General features: G+C 41.5%; 1 protein-coding gene across 2 annotated transcripts in view; it reads right to left on the reverse strand.

The window, feature by feature from the left end:
- ssh2b (slingshot protein phosphatase 2b) overlaps positions 1 to 19,726 on the reverse strand; it is a 37,187-nt gene that overhangs the window by 12,132 nt on the left and 5,329 nt on the right. Inside the window, exons 2-5 of one of the 2 annotated variants that reach the window (XM_080780040.1) lie at positions 19,187 to 19,230; positions 1,694 to 1,806; positions 1,284 to 1,348; positions 614 to 735 (exon numbers count right to left, since the gene is read on the reverse strand). In XM_080780040.1, coding sequence (XP_080636166.1) covers positions 614 to 735; positions 1,284 to 1,348; positions 1,694 to 1,806; positions 19,187 to 19,230 — 344 coding nt within the window. Of the gene's footprint in view, positions 1 to 613; positions 736 to 1,283; positions 1,349 to 1,693; positions 1,807 to 7,195; positions 7,619 to 19,186; positions 19,231 to 19,726 lie in introns of those variants that run through there. The other variant, XM_080780041.1, reaches the window with a different exon arrangement.

A 19,726-nucleotide genomic window follows, 5' to 3' on the forward strand; every position in this document is an offset into this window, starting at 1 on the left:
GGGTGGTGAAGTCAAATCACTCCAAATGACACACATGCTGGTGATTATTTTCTGGCAAGCAGTGGTGCTTTACTGTACTTTACTGGAGTATTGCTGGAGTGGCGCTTTACTGGAGTATTTCCAAATGTTAGTACAGTACTTTTACTTTACTTCTAATATAGTAAACTATATTTACGAGTTACTTTGTATATTTTGCTTATTATTACAAAACATACTATAACCACGTGAGCCTTATACCGGTACACATTTAGGCCATTTGAAAATAGCCGATCTACAAGCTCCTGGGCGCATTTTGAGCTTGTAGATTCAACAGATTTTTATATATTTTACATTATTTATACATTGTAACTTGTAGTTAGTAAATTTAGAATTCCGGACTTACTTATAACAAGACTATTTCTACATTGCAGTATTGATACTTGATTTGGGTAATAAATCCAAACCGTAGGCCTGTCAATTGTTTCCATGTTGAAAAATGTTCACACATTCTCAAACGTTTCCCATAAATAGCAGAAATAGAAGATTAACCTTTTCCGCTACTCTTACATTTTCTTTTTTGAAATTACTAATTCAATGTCAGTAATTTCTTTGTATTGTATGGTGACAGCCCTACCTGTCTGTGGGACTGAAGTCCATGCCAAGCACCACGCTCTCTTCCGTGTCCTGCCGGCCATTGGTGGAGACCACCACCATGTAGCGGGTGCCCAGGAGCTGAGTGCTCTCCAAACGTACCGCCTAGAAGAAGAATAACACTATTTGTATAGCACACTTTCATGACATGAAATGCAGCTCAAAGTGCTTTACGGAGCACCAAAGAAAAAGGAAAAGCAAATGCATAAAACATTAAAAAGGCAAAGCAAAAAAGGTAGTGAATATGGAAAAACAGTGAGGACATGAACAACACAGACAGTTAAAAATCAACTCAAAATAAGTGTGGAGAAATAAGTCTTGAGCTGTGCTTTAAAGCAATCTACAGAGGCTGCCCGGAGTTTATTCCAAGCAGTCAGGCTGTAAAACAGAAAGCTGCTTTACAGTGTATTTTATATGCCATTATAGGTCAGCACCTGAGGATATTATATAGAAACGAGCAGAGGAAGCGAGAGAGAGAAAATAGCATAGATCTATTGTAGAACTACAAATGAACAACAAAAACAGGGCTTAAGTGCCAATAGGTCCCTGGTACTGGATGTTAGATTTCCCGTTCTGTAAGTGGAAGTTGGATTTGAAACTGGATTTGTGTGTGCGTGTGTTGTGTTATGCCTGCTTGTGTGCCCAGTGCCCACCAGTTTAATGTTGTCCTCGGGTCTGAGCAGAGTAAACATGGTCTGCAGATGCTGCTGGAGGTCTCCTAGTTTAGGCACAAAACAGACAAGAAACAATGGCTCAGCTTTCATGATTTCCTCACGACCGTTAACATGGCAGCTTGGTCTGTCAGAAACTCTGTGTCCACAATACATTTTTGGCATTGGCAGCTACGAGCTCTTTTATTCTTCAGTGTTTATTTCGTTGGCTGGCACATCGCTAGGTCTGGTGTGCGTTGCACCCTTGGCAACTGTGTTGCTCTATGGCACATTTCTTTTGTGTGCATGTAAACAAATATGTCATGTGGGTCACTGGAAAGTCACATTTCACTCAGTGGAAAGGCACATTTCCGCCCTTACGTTTAACCGCATAGGAAAACCCATCATCTCACCTGCATGTTTGCTGCGAAGTTGTGAGAAGCGAGAGGCGGATGAAGGAGAGGAGCCATTTCCCCGTGGCAAAAAGAGCGCAGCTCCTTTCACCGTCAGGAAACTCTCGCTGATGCTGGACAGAGAGACAAAAAGAGATAGGATGGATGAGCGACAAAGAAAAACTAGAAATGAAATAACACCCGAGGCAGGGAATGAACGTAGATCAGGACACACTGGGAGCATGACAAAAATGGAAGGTATGCGCGTGACATCATCATACCCAGAAGTTATGTGGGAACACCTACTGAGTGGCAAAAATGAGTTTCTGGCCTTGACAGCCCATACATCCAAACAGAAAGGTCCTATCTAATTGAATTAAACGACATTAAACAAGGGTAAACTCACTTTGCCACTTGTTTTTCCACTTACTTTATGCATGCGCATTCCCTCTATTGACCTTGTTCCTGTGTGACAGAACCTTGAGTGTGCACTCTTGAGTTGCAAATGGACAACACTGTGGATTTGTTTGTGTCCCAATTCCAAAGAGTACAGACATGTTAAAAAAACTGTTTTCCCTCAAGTTGTGTTTTTGGTGGAGTGAGTGAGTGTGAAGCACAAGTTGAATGAATCACACAACAACCCTATTTGCTTTAATTTAGGCTACTTGACAGTTGACAATGGCTGTGGAATAACTGCAATGAACAAACTGCATGTGTGGAGAGATATTGGCAAAAAAAAAAAAGCTTTGACTGTAATTTACTCCCATGTTTTCTTACAAAACACAGATAAGGTCCTGCATAATCAAAAATGGGAAATTACGTGCTCATGCTGCACAAAGATGCAATTGTGTGTGTGTGTGTGTGTGTGTGTGTGTGTGTGTGTGTGTGTGTGTGTGTGTGTGTGTGTGTGCAGCCACACAGCTGGTTGTAATAACGTGCTGGCTTAACTGTACTGGACATGGGTCATAAAATGACAAGAGGCAGGAGGAGAGAGACCCAACGAGGGGGACAGACGGAGGGGTCGGGGACTCTGGGGTCATCGCAGACGAGGGGTGACGGGAAAACAACAGAATGACTGGATTAGGCCCCGTGTGGACTGAGCACATGCTCTTAAACTTAAAGATCACACTCATGTGAGGTGAGGGGTGCCTGACTTTTAGAAGCTTGCACATATATGGCAGGGTCACTTTCATTAATTTCAGGTTACACACACACACACAGTTTACTGGTGTAAACAAACATTAAGTCTATGAACTTTGTAATGATTAAAGGACGACCATCTCTAAGGCCGTTAGGCCCACATTATGTATGTGTAACGCATCACTGTGTGTTGGCACATGGATCCTCTTCACCCACCACCCCAAAGGTTTAGATCGAGACTTCTAGAGGCCTTAGAGATGGTCGCCTTTGAATTATTACAGAATTGGCTGCCACTCTGTTCAAAGTGCTCTAAACAAACATTCAAAGTCTTAGATAGACTTGGCTGCCATACGACAACATTTCAAAAGCCAGACGTTGGAGGGGCTAGCGCCCCTCAAAAAGCTGAACTCCGGAACTTATTTTAATGGTTTCAACCAAAGTAGTATGGTCTCAAGCACATAAGCACGATATCTCCCCTGGCCATGCAGGGGTTCATTCAGTCTTCAATGAGCAGATGTATGGTCTCCCACCAAGGACACCGGGTTAGAATCTCACGAAGAACATAAAAATTACGGATAGCAGCTTTAAACCGTTCTCTCTCACAAAACAAATAGAACGAACAGCTAATCTCTACATTAGCTCATAAAGTCGGCTCTCTCACACAACAATTCTGACTTTACAAGCTTTGGCAGAGATCACATCCAACTTTATGGCTCATGGACAGATAGCTTAACTTGACAAGTTGGCATAGAAATGGGCCAGCTGCAGCCGTACACATTTGGAGCGTCTGTTAAATGAACAATACAATTATGCAATATGCAGTACTAATGGTAATGGAACTTGGACGCCTGACGTAATTAAGCGCTCATCAAATTGCACTGACATTTACGAGGTTATTTCCATGCCGGGGGAAATTAATTCAAGTTGCTGTTGTGGTTAAGAATGTCCCGCAAACAAAGAAAGATGGAACAGAACATTGTTGTGCTAGTGAGAGCGGGTTTTAATTTTATTTCTCATTATTATTATTACCGGTATTTAACTTTTGGGGAGATGGGTGCAATGCATAGTAAAATCAGGAGTGTTCTGTTCATTTAACAAATGTAACCAAGTGGACCTTTAAAGTAAACACCTTAGAGTAAAATTAACTCTAAGGATTTGACAGTTAGCCCAACAACACCATTGACCTCTTACAGTCCCTATCAGATGTTGGGGTGGGGGTTTAGGGGATAAATATAGGCTGAAGAAGGCCGTATGGGAGCACAGGGGCTGCAAAGGGTTGCATTCTATCACCTTCTGTGGAGAGACAAATGACAATAGCATAACAGCGAAGAGTTTAAAAAACAACAGCCTGGTTTTATGCAAACACCTGGTTTTAAATAGGTGAGATAAGAGTAATATTAACAGTATAATTGGCAACACACTTCAAGACGTCATCTTCAGTGTTTATTTTAAGACTGCGTGGTGTGGCACTAATAAAGGACCACAATGGAAGGCTCGCACTGTTTTTTCCCTTTTTTGTAAAATGTACAAATATGTAGCAAAAGAGGCTGAAGAAACACCCGATAGACACGCACATCCAATTACCTATGTAGGCTGGGTGGCGGATCAAAGATAGTCAGTCAGAATAAAAAAGTCTGCACACCAATTTCAGCTCCAATAATTCTTTACTCAGAAAGGTGGAAACGTTTCGGGCCGAAGCCCTTCCTCAGGCCCGAAACGTTACCACCTTTCTAAGTAAAGAAATTAAGAATTATTGGGAGCTGAAATTGGTGTGCAGACTTTTTTATTCTGACTCAATGTACAAATACGTCCATGTATATGCATTGTCAATAAAAGCATCAATTAATTAATCAATCGATTTTTTTATTAAACCTGTGAACCAATTGCTAAGCCTGTGTTACTGCCGTGTATAAAATATAAACACCTATGTTATTTGTTCAGCCATTACAGTACTCCCTGTGGCCCAGGTCCTACAGTAGTACTTGGTGTGATAGGAGTTATTATCAATATAGGCATTAAGCAGACTACTTACAATAAGCAAGCAAGGTGGTAAACGCATACACATAAATGTAGTATTTACATTAGTGCTAGCCTACATCTTGCACCTGTTGTATGTAGTACATACAACATTGGCCTGTAACACCCATCTTCCTAAAGCCTACAGACCAGAAACCCCAACCATACACAGCAGACAAGGAAATAAGATGTTATTGGCTTCTTACCACGGAATTCCCGGCACACACACTGACACACACACCTTGCCAGGATGCCGTAATTAAACGCTGTCTCTCTGCACTTCCTTAATAAACACTGTTTGGCCTCCCCAGCCAGTCAGTGTCAGTTGCCTATATTTCCATGGAGCCGGGCTCTTCTAACAGGAAGTAGACTTTGAACTCTCTCAAGCTTAGATAAGCATAATCACTGGTCTCCTTCTCAATGGGCAACCTTACAAAGAACACAAGGAAAGCCACCAGCGTGTGAAATGGTGTACACATTTTAACCACATTAACCCATATTTTGACTTTTGAGCACGTCATTAGAGGCGCAGATTATTTTAATTTATCAAAACAGATCTACAAGCTAACAACAAGTCATAATGTGTGGGCTAGGTCAGCTATTTTCAAAGTATAGCCAACGGAAGTATAAAATATGGCGTTACTCATGAAAACCGGGAAAGCATTCGTGTCATTTTAGTCCAGGCCTGGCACGAAAACATTTGAGAACCACTGATTTAGATTAGAAGGCATTATTTAGTAGAATCCGCCTAAAGTCTTAAATGGGTTATGTGGTTCAAATGTGTTCTTTTGTTACTTAACACATCAGGTAGCATCCATCTATCGACATATTTCACCACATCCTGAATGAGTCTTTCTTGCTATGATGGCCTCAGGTGCAATTCTCTACCACATCAGCCAAAACAAACACAACAGAGAAGTCTGCCAAGTTTTCCAACTGCATGTGAGGCCATTAGTCACAGACAGGCAAACTCTTCCTCACACCGTTAGGTAGAGTCTGATATCTGGGATATAGGCTGTTTCAAGATGTTGCCTCAACAAGATGTTGCCAAGATTATGTTGCCAAGATGTTCAAACTACAAAGTTTCTTTATTGATATTTTCCAAATCACATTTCTCACGTGGAATGCCAACATCTTAACCACTAAGCCAAAGGGATATCCCCTGCATGTAATGATTCAGAGATATTAAACTTTTAGGCCAACAGGCTGAGGTTGTGAGCCACTCTGCCACATACATTACCCATTGATTGTCAATATATTTAGTCTTTAGTAATCATAGATTAGATTTTATTTAGCTTTTATTTTGTTTTTGTCAGTGAAAAAAGGTAGTCATCGAACATTTTTCGTCACAGTTTTAGTCTGCGAAATCAACACTTTGCACATTGCAGATATGGTAGATAAAGTGGTTCTTGTTAAAGTGTTAATTAGCTCTATATTTTGATAGTAGTCATTGCTAAAGAGTGTTTGTTCAGTTACAGGAGTCTCCCTGTCTCTCCTCCTCTCAGGTTGGGATACCAATTGTATCTTATCAGGAGAGAGAACTCCTACAGGGTACAGCATCAATAAGTTGAACCTGATACATGGATAACATGCTTGGATGACATTTGCAAGTGCAACTCACCTGAATTCTTTCCTGATTATTAAAGCGCTAAGGAGAGATGGGGAGAGCCCACCCCTGTTGAACAAACACTTCATAAGTAGCAATAATTAGCCTATTATCAGAATATAGAGCTTGAACCCATTAACAAAAAAATATTTTTTTTGTTTAGACCATAAATATGTTTTCTCTATACATAGCTAGCTAGCTACCATCTATGGAAAGTCCCCACTCAGTACAGTCTGTCAGCTGTTGAGTTGACTGCAGGGTCTGTTTCAACGCTGTCCAAAATAAACACTGAATGCCCTAAATAATATTGTCTGAACACACATAATAATAATAATAATAATCTTTATATATATATAGCACCGGCTTTCATACATAAAAGGCAACCCAAAGTGCTTCACAAAAAACAAGCTGCGGAATGCCAGGAAACATAACCCACACACACACACACACACACACACACACACACACACATTATGGATCAGAGCTAACACACACACAGAGAATGTAGAAGAATTGATTTGATTTGATCAACGTTCGCCTGTTACGTCTCCTATGCCCTATGTGGTACCAACATCAATACAGTATGGAATTGTCATTGTGACAAAATCGTATGATAACATCATGTTCTAAGTCTTGGGTCTGATCAGGCTAAATTTCATCAAATGGGTGGTTCAAATGCCGAATCAACAATCATGACCTTGATATGAAAAGGGTTGGAAACCACACAGATCGAAACGAATCCGCCTGCTTTGCAAACTTACTGCTGGTCGGTCTTTCCTTGAGAAATCATCCCGCAGCGGACGCAGCAGAAGCAGCCGAGCGTAGCGCTCCGTGGAGGGGTAACAACGCCGGGAGGCATCGCTGCGATGGCACTCGGTCAGCCGTCACCCAAAAAAACCAAAAATAAAACGATATAATAAATCCTCCTAAACACACAGCGCCATGGGAACTAGTCCGCTCCCCGGTTAAAGGGTTCTTCTTGGAGGGTGGGACCGGGTGCGTGCGTGTGTCACACGCCTATTTAAGCGCAGCATTCAGAAATGTTACAAATAAATATATAAAAACGCTTAAAAGCTCCCAGAACTCGAACTAATGAGCAACAATAGGAGTGCTACAAACGCCAGAAAAAGGTTTAAATCAATGAATGAAGTAGTCCTCATCGCGGGCAGGTGCTGTGTGTGTGTATGTGTCGTGTCCATCTATGGTGGTATGGCTCTGCTGCTGCATGCGTGTACTGTGTGCGACTGTGCGTGCACGTGCACGGGGCTGCGGTACAAGTCTACAGCTGGAGAGGGGAGGAGACGGCACGCATCAGCCAATCAGAGCGAGACAGAGAACACGCTGATCCAGGGTCGGTTTTTAGTGTTACTTAACTTGCCTCACGCCGCTGACAGAGCGCGATAGATAGACGCAGTGGTGGAAAAAAGTACTCAAATGTAAAAAGTATCAATACTACTGCAATGCATAAATGCTCTGTTACATGTAAAGGATGCAATATTGAAGCAATGATATGGTGTGTCCTGTAAGTCCATGTGGGCTGTGCGCCTTTGGTGCATGACACAAAAATAAAGAAATCTATCTATCTATAGGTCCGGAATAAGTATTGCCATAAGAATGTATTTAAATACCAAAAGTACTCTTTATGCAGAATGTCCCATTTCAAGATAATAATAAGAAAATAGCAGATCTGCAAGCTTACAATGTATCGTGTTGATTGTCGATGGGCTATTTTCAAATGGCCAAAATGTATAGGGCTGAAATGGTTAATGTGTGTTTCATAATACCAGTAATAATCAAAATCTGCAAAGTAACTAGTAACTAAAGTGTTCAAATAAATGTAGTGGATCTACCATTAGGCCCACTGGCCTAATGGTCCAGTTCGCATGCCACATATAGGCTCTGGCCTGACAGCGCGTCGTGTCGCATGTTCGAGTCTAGAGAATGCCTGTGATCATTTAATTAACTTCGTAAATTATCATGTATCAGAGGCATAGATCCCTTCCACCAGTTCCTGGTTGAATTGAATTATGGGCGGCCTAAATGTGATAAATGCTCCGTTTGTACTCACCCATTAAATAATTCCAAAGACGTGGAGTGAAATGTGGTCCTCTAGTTTCATATCCATGTGAACGTTCTAGCACAAAACGTGTATTTAGTAAATTATCTCCACTTTTTCAAGAGATGCACACAGACATCTTTCTCTCCGGGCGAGGGGCCCGGAATGATCGATGGACTGATTTTACCAATACTTCCTGTTGTTTACCGCAGACGTCATCACCAATTGACCAGGGAAACACAAAAGTTTGGGTCACACAATTGGCAAGTGGTGTGATTAATTACCCAGCACCTATCGCAAGGCACCTGCCAATTGTGTGACCCAAACATTTGTGCTTCCCTGGTCAATTGGCGTTTGTGGTGATCAGACAAAGTTTTGATAAATGAAGTCCAGCTGTCATTCTGGGCCCCTTTGCCCGGAGAGAAAGACGTCCGTGTGCATCTCTTGAAAAAGTGGAGATAATTGACTAAATACACGTTTTGTGCCAGAACGTTCACATGGATATGGAATTATTTAATGGGCGAGTACAAACGGAGCATTTATCACATTTAGTACCCGAACAGAAATGAATCAGGGTGTTCTATGGCTCTGTATGTGAAATACTGTACAAACTGTATGAAACAACAAGGGCTAGTTCGAGTCCCGTTCATGACAACCATTGCTGCATTTCTCTCACTTGTCTCTTCCTCCCTTTTTCCTGTCTGTCTTCAATGTAACTATCAATAAAGGCACAAAAACAAGTCTTAATAAACAAAAACAAAATATTTGGATCCGAGATGTAGTGGAGCAGAAGTAAAAGTACTGGAAATTGGAAATACGCAAGTAAAGTACAAATACCTCAAAATTACACTTCAGTACAATACTGAAGTACTTGGTTACTTTCCACCACTGGATAGACGGGAGCATAGGTCTGTGACCTCAAAGGAAACATTTCTAACTGACCCGGAGTCAGCAACGCGACACCCGACACGTGACAACACCGCAACGTGTCATGGTGCCAACAACAAAAACACAAAAAACAACATTGGAGAAATCAAACAGGACTCCAGGCAACAACCCGTGAGCCTGGTTGGTTGTGACCGGGCGGGAACATGATCTGTCCATGTCCCTCGGCCTCGATTTATGGCATGGATTGATTGCACGGTTTGCAACACTGACGATAAATCCATGATCAGTGCCACCTGACTGAATAGCAAAACATAAACAACAACAAATGCAGGAAAAATAACACAGCCATGATTGTTTATGTGCCCACAGAATCAGACAGTGGACTCACTTGACTCAATGAAAAGTGAGGGGAAAAAAATTATTCCCTTTCTATCCTATATTAAAATAATAATTATTCTCCACAGAGAAAACATAAATAATATAAAGGCAGACGTCCTTCACACCAATCACCATCAACTGACTTTTCCCCATTGTATTCAATTTCAAATGTCATTGATTCACCTAAATACCATGCACGCAAGCAAATCTCTAATGATAATCACCTCAGCTTCCATCCTGCTCAATACAATACATCCTTGTCCGACCCCATTATCTATTCTAAAGGCCTATATTCATACTCCAGTTTTAGGTGATAAGGTGAGGCCTTTCCTTTACCCCTCATCTACTTGTCTGTCGAAACAGAAGCTTCTCTTTCGTCTGCTCACTCTTCCTAAATGTCATTCACTGTCTGTCTGTCTTTTTAAATGCATCACTTCCCTCTCTTGGCCGCTTCAGGACTTCCCTGTATTCACATCCTTAAACAACTGTTCATGCTTTTAATACTGCCTGCACATACATTTATTTCTTACTTTGATGCAGGTCATAGTACTGTTTTCTCCATTATTTGAGTTGAGGGGAAAAGATTTAGCGCCAGGGAACCCCATAAGAGAAGATTTGTTTTTAGATAACCTGAATCATATTTAAACCACCTCAAGGACCCCTGGGGGGACCCCACGTTGAGATCCAGTGGACTAGACGGTCCACATTATGCACAATGTCATGCGTTAAATTTAGAAACTATTAAGTCACAAACAAAGTATAATGTTGCATCAGTCACAAATGCTCATCTTAATAAATACCAGTATTTACCCCTTGCTTTTCATTCCGCACTCTTTCATAATCATCGCCCTAGTAACCCAGGTATATGTTGTTACATCTTTTGTAAAAGAAAAGGAGTGCCTGCTCTGACCCTGCATGGAATTGTGTCAGTTTGAGCCTTTAAGCCTTTTCTGTTCTTCCTGTCCTACTTTCAATTGACTTTGGATAACAGTGTGACTGCAGTACCTAAACGACACGTGGTGTGCTGTGAATTAACAAAGTACATTTACTCAAGTTGACTCATTTTGAGGTATATTTTACTTCAATTATTTGAAAACTTTAGTTACTTTGTAGATTTTGATAATTATTACAAAAGATACATTAGCCACTTCAGCACTATACAGTATATATTTCAGCCATTTGAAAATAGCCAATCTGCTATTTCCAAAAGATTTTTATATACCGGTACATTTGAAAACTTTTTTTCTTACATTTTTATCCCATGATTTTGCAACCCATTTTTTCACCCAGTGTCAATTATCTAATGTAATGGGCGCTACACTTCCTCTGCCAACTTTGGGGGGGCAGCGGACTGACCTCATGCTTCCTTTATGGACGAGGAGTCCAAGCGGCTTCTTTTCACCTGACGGGAGAGTTTTTCCCCGGCCAGACGTAGTGCGTGGAAACGACCAGTTCCTTTCCCCTCCATCTGGTGCCCCGGCTGGCCAGGGGGAGGTAGTTTAGAGTCGAGACCAGGATTACTGCATGTTTTTTGTGAGGGTACCTACCTACCCTAGGGGACACGGGGAGAACATGCAAACTCCACACAGAAAGGCCCCTTTCGCCAACCCCGCCTCGGGTATGGGCACTGATGACGTGGAGGAGAGAACAAGCCCCCAGCGCCCCAGGGTGTCCCCAGCGGGAATCGAATCCAGGACCTTCTAGCTGTGAGGCGACAGCACTACAGACTGTGCCACCGTGCCCCCTACATTTTGAATTCCGGACTTTCACTTGTAACGTAGTATTTCTATATTGCAGAATTGATCATTTTACTTAAGTAAAACATTCGAGTACTTTTTCACCACTGCTGATTTGACCAATGACACGTCTCCATGGTTTCCTGTCCTGTGATTTGACCACTGACACTATTCAATGACAGCTGGCGAAAAGCCGAATGCCGTGGCACACATGCACACAGACACCGGAGACTCTTTTGTTGTACTAAACAGTAACTGTAACTGTCACACACAAAAACACACACACACAGTCACCCTAGTGAATATCAGCGGTGCACCACATACACAACACAGGGACACCGAAGGATATTCTCTTCACTCCCTTGTCCACGTCACTAGAGCGTGCACTTCACCAACATTTTAAATCTTCAATTAATCGATTATATCGGTGAATCCATTTTAGTCGACCAAGACTTTGTTAGTTTACTAGTTGTCTTCCATGTCTTTGTCCATGCACGTCTTGTATCTCCAGATATAACATCAACAACTTTCAATAGCCAGTAGTCATTGTGAAATCTACATTTACCTCAACAACCTGAAAAGGTTGGTCTCTGCATGATTGTATTCAGCAGCTTTTACAGATCTGTTGATTAACTCAGTAAATCGCCAAATTTCTGACTATTAATTTAGTCAACTAATCTTTTCTTTAGTCAAGGACACAGATATTTAACCCATTTAGATCTGAGGGCGATTCTAAAAATGCCTTCTAATCCATCAATCTGGGAACAACACAGTTGGAGAACAGTACCCCTGGCGACCTTTGGCAGCAGAGAGAGCAATGCTTTTCCACCTCTGCTCCTAGCCCCTTTAAACAAAATGCAAATACATACAATGTTGATATCACCACTCAAGATATCCTGTTTGGAGTCATTTTAATAAAACATTTTCACCACCAATGAATATGCTGTACATTGATGACTATGAATATATCTTCCATCACTGTCTTTTTTAAAGTTTGCAAAAATAGTTGACTACTACACCACCAGCAATAATGTTCCATTACTTACAATTCAAACCTTTACCTTCAATAAATGTTAGGCCGAAGTTTTTGAAGCCCTCCTATGACTAACCTGTGACTAAGAAAACGATTAGTTTAGTGCCACATGCATCACAGGAAGTAAAGTCACAAAGTAAATGATTATTTACACTTTACAGTCTAATCAAGCTGACCTGTGGCATGACAAATGCTGATTGCATATACAGTATAGGGTTACTGCAGGGAATGCTGGGAGAAAAGACCAGCGGGGCAGAGGTACAGCATATAGAAATACACCATTGGTTCTCTGAGAAGTCCCCAATGGCAGTTGCATGGAGTTGCGACAATTTGCATTGTCTGGCCTTTAAGGATCCATTTGAAAACCCGTCAAGGAGTCATTGGATTTGAGAACCATTGCAATAAAGCTTTTTTACTGGCTTATACAAAACTTAGCTAAATAGAATATTGATTGGCTATAAATGGCAGATATACTGAGCAGCCATGCTCTAGTGAAGGACATGGATAGTGCTACACAGCAGCCATGCTCTAGTGAAGGACATGGATAGTGCTACACAGCAGCCATGCTCTGCGCTTACGCAGGACATGGCTAGTGCTACTACACAGCAGCCATGCTCTGCACCTGGCTATGCAGCGGCAGTGATGCAGACGTGTGACATTAATGAGCGCTGGTGCTGGTGATGCTGAATCCACCGACCTCTACATCGACAAGACAGGCCCCGCTACAAGACATACTGTAACGGCTTCAGCCCTATTATTTCGGTCGATCTACAAGCTTGTGAGCTTGTAGATCAGATATTTTCAAATGTCCCAAATTAATAGAATAATCAAAATCAAAGTATAATATTTGCCTCTGAGATGGAGTAAAAGTATAAAGATTTGGAAATCCTCCAGTAAAGTAAAAGTAGCTAAATTAGAGCCTCACGAGGGTTGGAGGGTACAGTAAAAATCCCATGGGATCACTTTAACCCAAGTGTGTCACTTCAGCCGTGGTGGCCACAGTGCATTAGTCCTCATTTAACCCAACCAGTGAAACTTGACGCATTGAGCTTGTAGACAGTCTATTTCTGCAGCATGACTACTAGGGATGAGACGATAATTGTTGTTATCGTTCATCGTGATAAAAAAACGCTCAATAATCGTATCGCTGAGATTTTAATTTATTAATTCATTTAAAAATGTGTGGCTTCAGTGGCTTGATTGCCACATTGGTGATGTACATGTGCTCTTTTAATACTTAGAGTAGCCTACAGTTATGCTGCTATGGCACAATCATGAGGCTATTCCATTGAAGTTTGCTGTCGATACTTGAGAAAGCTTTAGGCATTTGGCAGATGCACTTAATCCAGATCGATTTACAGAAATCAAATCTTATAAACAAATGGTAACTGTAACCGAGGCTCTAAATCAAGAGCCTGATATGGTCTGGGAATTACAGCCGAGAGTCTTAGTTTAGTAGTAAGGGATAGAAATGGGAGCTCTTGAGGCAGGCTATATGGGTTCAATAGTCCAAGGTGAGTAAGTCACAACTAAAGTTCCAAAGCTTAATTCTACTGGTAAACCTGCTAGGCGTATATTTATAATGTCGTGGTGTCAGAGGTGACATCACCTCTGACACCACGGTTGTGATGTCGGAGCGACACTTCCTTCCTTCCTTCGTAACAGTAACTTTGAAGAGCATCACTGAATTGGAGAGGGACTGTTCATTGGTAGGACATTCATCATATTGGAAAAGACACTCAGGATGCTATAATGGCCTCACACAGGAAAAGTATAAGCTTACAAATATAACAAATTGACCTTACGGTTACGTGTACATTTGAAAAATTGATTAAACCCTGGTGATTTTTACTGTGTAGACAGTTATCTACTTTAACTGTAAAGCCCAGTCCACAACTCCACATCAATGATTCCCAATGTGACAAAGCCACTGCAGGTCTGAATAGAATTCCCCGCTGCAGGTCGCTTCAACCGTCAGAAGTGATTCAACTCGCAAACCAAAACTGTCCAGTTACAGTAGCAAACCAGTTTTAGGATTCTGTGGCAAGTGGTTGCAAGTGGTTGCAAGTTTTTGCGTTGAAAGTCATTGGGGGGAAGCAGTAAGTAACGGTTAATCAAGAGTAAAAAGCTACTTTTCTAGCTTGTTACACTTGACATATTTCTTACATAACTTTTAACAGGTTTTTGCATTGAGAGTGTGCTATAATTCTGCAAACGTTTTGCATACTTGTAAGATGTATTATGTGGTGACTTTTCTTCACCCAATCGTTGTTACATGAAGCTGTAGTCAAAGCATTAGCAAGATCCAGGTTTGGTTATTTCTCTACTGGGTCATGACTCTGTGTCTGTGTCACACAAGCATGTTCCCGTATTCACAGCCATTCACAGTAAACAAACTTGTTCCCCAGAATTGTGATTGTAGCATTGTTACAGTTTATATACCCATTAACACCTAAGGCCGATTCTAGAAATGCCTTCTAAAATCAGCAGTTCTCACACTTTAAAAATGTTTTCAAAGATAGCATTATGTACAAGCTCGCAGCACAGCCCAAAGTTAGGCTCTGTGAGCTTGTATATCTTCCATATTTGAATAGCCAACGCTCAAATAAAAATAACACCCGTGAACTGAGTGGTGCAACTCCCCTCTCCATGACATAGATCCCAAATGGGTTAATGACCGAACACATTAAAATCTTCAGTGTTCATTTAACTCTGACAGTGTAAATATAACCAAATGGGTTACACTCTGAGTTACAAACTAATAAATGAACACTGATATTTTACTATACATTCAGTAACATGGCAATATGGTTGCTATATATATATATATATATATATATTTGTTTTCTCTTTTTTGTTTCTATTTGTTTCAGAACAGAAATGTTTGCGAGCCTTGTGACATTTGCTGATATTAGGTATAATAAGTATAGGCCTAGCTATAAAACAAATGATATAGATATAATAATTATATCTAAATGGTGCATTTATAATTGGTGTATTTATATAGCACCTTTATCCAAGGCGCTTTACATAGATTTGCACATTCACAGTTCACACACACATTCATACACCGATGACAAGGCACCAACCAGCCCATCAGGAGAAATGTAGTAGTCAGTGTCTGCTCAAGGTAGGGCTTAAAGCATCTAGGCGACTATAAAAAAATGAGAACGTTTTTTTCCTGTTTTTGTAGGCCTCAAGATCAGCTAGATTATTGTTATAATCACCAATGTACAACATAATAGGTAGTTAAACAACTAGTTGACTAGTAAACTAGGCAGCTAGTACAACTTGTACTAGCTGCCTAGTTTACTAGTACAAATCCTAAATCCTAAATAGCCGTAGCTCAAGGACACTTCGACACTAACTCTGGGGGAGCCCAGGTTCGAACTGGCAACCTTGCGGTTCCCATCCGGCCACTCTACCCCTGAGCCACCGCCACCTAATATACACTATATCTGCCATTATAAAATACTGGGTCAAAGCTTTTTTGTTGTCATAGGTTGTTTTTTTTTGCCTAAATGAAGTGACGTGTTGTAAGCTTGTAGATCTTCTATTTCTGGGAAATGTTTTTCAACATGGAAACGATGACAATAATGGAAAATAATTACTATTGTTTCAAATAATTGCGATTAGGCAATTACATGATAATCTTGTTGTTTTTAGATTACAGCAGCGCCCGTGGCAGGCACAGTGCTCCTGACTTGAAATGACACCAAACTAATAACAGCTCTCCAAGAACGACGGTACAGAGGAATCACCTGGAGCCATGTGTCTGCCTGTCTGCTTCCCCGTAACACCTCTCCCACACACACACACGTAAAGTAACTAAGTACATTTACTCAAGATTTCTCTTCTACTCCACTACATAGGATGATCTAGGATCCCCATTAGCTGTGCCCTAAACAAGCGCCGCTAGTCTACTACATTTCAGAGGCAAATATTGTACTTTTTTCTTATAAAACTTTGGTTACTACTTACTAGTAGTTACTTTGTAGATTTTGATTCTTATTACAAAACATACATTAACAACTTCAGCTCTGCATATATTTTGGGTCATTTGAAAAATGAAATTGAAAAACAGTCAATCTAAAAGCTCACAATGTGTCGCTATGCTTGTAGATCTGCTATTTTCAAAAGATTTGTGTCGATTTTATATGATTTTATGTGAAATGGGATATTCTGCACAATGAGTACTTTCTACAATCTACACTGATAGCTTATGTACTTTTGATATAAATACTTTTGTACTTTTACTCAAGTAAATTATAACATTTAAATTCTTCATTGAAGTATTGATACTTAAGTAACAAATGTGAGTACTTTTCCACCACTGGCCACGGTCGGTCGGTCGGGCGCACACACACACACACACACACACACACACACACACACACACACACACACACACACACACACACACACACACACACACACACACACACACACACACACACACACACACACACACACACACACACACACACACACACACACACACACACACACACACACACACACACACACACACACACACACACACACACACACACACACACACACACACACACACGCGCACGCGCACGCATTCCATACGTACCCCAGGCCGTACATGTGAAACCACATTCTTTGCAACTGAATGCCCATCTCAAATGTGCTGACAACTACGCCATAAAATCTGGAGTGTACGTTTAGCTATGAAAGTGCAAAAACCTGTCAGTGTCCATTTTTTCCACCGTCAAGTTTGTTAACTTTTTTCTTTTTTTAATTAGATGCAATTGTCAACAATAGCCAAGTAATACATAGTAAGATACATATCCATTGGCCAATCACACCGTCAGTGTTTGTGTGGCAAACGGACCTATTTTTAGCCTTCATCCATCATGTGAAGAGTACACAAAATAAACTCTAAACCTTCCCATTAGGGCAATGCATAACAATAACGTATTCACTCCAATGTCAATTAAAAGGTCATATCTCATAATAAAATTGTGTTAAAAGTGTTAATTTAACCATGTGTAAGCTAACACATCACATATACTGTACAAAGGCATAATGTATTGCACATGCTCATGTGTAAAATATCACGCTGTGCATGACATGTTCCACAGGTCGGATGGAATAACGAACAGGCTGGAGGACGATGACAAGACATGACAAGGTGACAAACTGAAAATGACCGCCCCTCCCCTCCCCTACAGATTTTATACATTTCAAAGATGTGTTCATAGACTAGACTACAGTAGTTGGCAGGCCTCACTACTTCGGAAACTTGACCTTTCACTCTGTGCTTGGTCTGCTTATTTTTCCCCCTCCACAACGAACCTCTTTGCCGATCTACAAAACTCACAACAAGGTGTTGTGAGCTTATAGATCTGCTATTTTTGGCTGACGTTATAAAAAAATAAAAAATAAAAATATGTATGAGCTGCGTTCGCTTCCCGCGTTTGCGCGTCTTACTGGTCCTCAGAAAAGGTTAGGGTTAATGTGGATAATGTCAAATAAAGGTTCCTATCACAAAGATTTGTGATTCTGAGGACCCCCTAGTGGTCCCGGACCCCCTGTTGAAGACCCCTGATTTAGACTTTGTTGTGCACCAGTGCAGTGTCACACAGTAGAAACAGCTGATCGACAAGCTCACATTGCGACCTTGTATTTCGGTCTATTTTCAGGGTGTGTGGCCAGACTAGCCACCAAGTATAAATCAGGCCTAGGGGAGAGCCCAGGGCAGAACAATCATTTTAAAAATAAAAGTGAATCACGATCAAATCTAATTCACTTCTCACTTCCGTGTGCACACGCACGCACCCAAATACAACAAACACACAGACGCGCGCAGCCGCGCACAAAGCTCCACCGTTTGAATATAGATTTCACTCCCAGCTGCACAAATACAGAAAGCTCTCTCAGTCCGATAGCACACAGCAGCTCCAGTGACCAGACAGACACGCTCTAAACCTGGGAGTGGCCACTGGCCAGTAAATCTCTGACCCACAGCAGTATAACTCCCCTGACCCAATTATCAAATCACTGACACAAAGGGGACATGCTGCTCTCTAGTGGACAGCCTGAAGCACTGCGGTTAGTCATACTGTACCCTGGTACATGCAAGGGTTAGGCATTCGGGATGAGGTTGTTCAGGGCCAAATAAAACAATGGGAGTGTAGGATGGCTGCAGCAAGAGTTAAAGACTGGATCCGCGCGTATCTAGAACAAATAAACACAATGTGCAGCGGCAGGAAACTGTTATTTGATAGCCGACGATGAGCCAGTTTGCAACTGTGGCTGACGGGAACAGGATGAACCTGATTTTCAGCTCACACAGCCAGCTAGCTCCCCTAACCCCTAGGGCCTTCACAATAGCCACGATGGCCCTTTGTACCGTCAATGCAAGCACTGTGCGCGGGTGAGCGTCACACATGGATGCCGCCCGGGGTATCGTGTGACGTGATGACACAACTAATAACTGGCATTGGCGATATCAGAATTCCATTGATTTTTTTGGTTGCTTTTTTGGGGGGAGGGGGGGTGGATGTTGACAAGACGGAGGGAGGTCTTTTGAAATGTTTTCCTTCGCAGATGATCAGAGCTGTGTGTTGGTGTTGGTTGTCACAGAGCGTGATCAATAGTGATGTCACAGTGTGGGTGGGACACCTCTTACCTCCTTGGATGAGATCGACGGTCATCGTCCCCGCTGCCGGACTCCTGGGGAGAGCAAGGGAGAGAGAGAGAGATAAACACCCGGAATCAGTGCGAGCATAGCATTTTACAAAAACTATATTATTATATCAGCGTGAAATGTAATATCTATCTTTAACCCATTTTGGGCCGGGAACCACTTTTGGTGTTTTAAACATTATGTTATAATTTAGCTATTAAAAAATACCAGATCTACTGATATATATATATATATCCTGACAGAAAACTGTCAGGATTTAGAAGACATTTTATAAATTTCGACGTCAGGCCTAAATGGGTTAAATGCACCAAGTCTCCGTGTATACGTGTGTACGTATACGTACGTACATCTGTAATCCACGTAACTCGAGCACCGTTCGCCCCTTGGTCTGCCCATTTCAAATTGGACACACGCATTCCACAGCCCCACAGGGAGTGCAGTGCCCGGTGTCGAGTCCGCCGGATAGCTGGTCCTCCAGAACCAGTGCAAAAGCCTCTGGACCTGATCACCCCTAATATCTCC

Source organism: Protomyctophum bolini (genome assembly GCF_963924005.1).
Source record: "Protomyctophum bolini genome assembly, chromosome: 13".
Taxonomy (NCBI): domain Eukaryota; kingdom Metazoa; phylum Chordata; class Actinopteri; order Myctophiformes; family Myctophidae; genus Protomyctophum; species Protomyctophum bolini.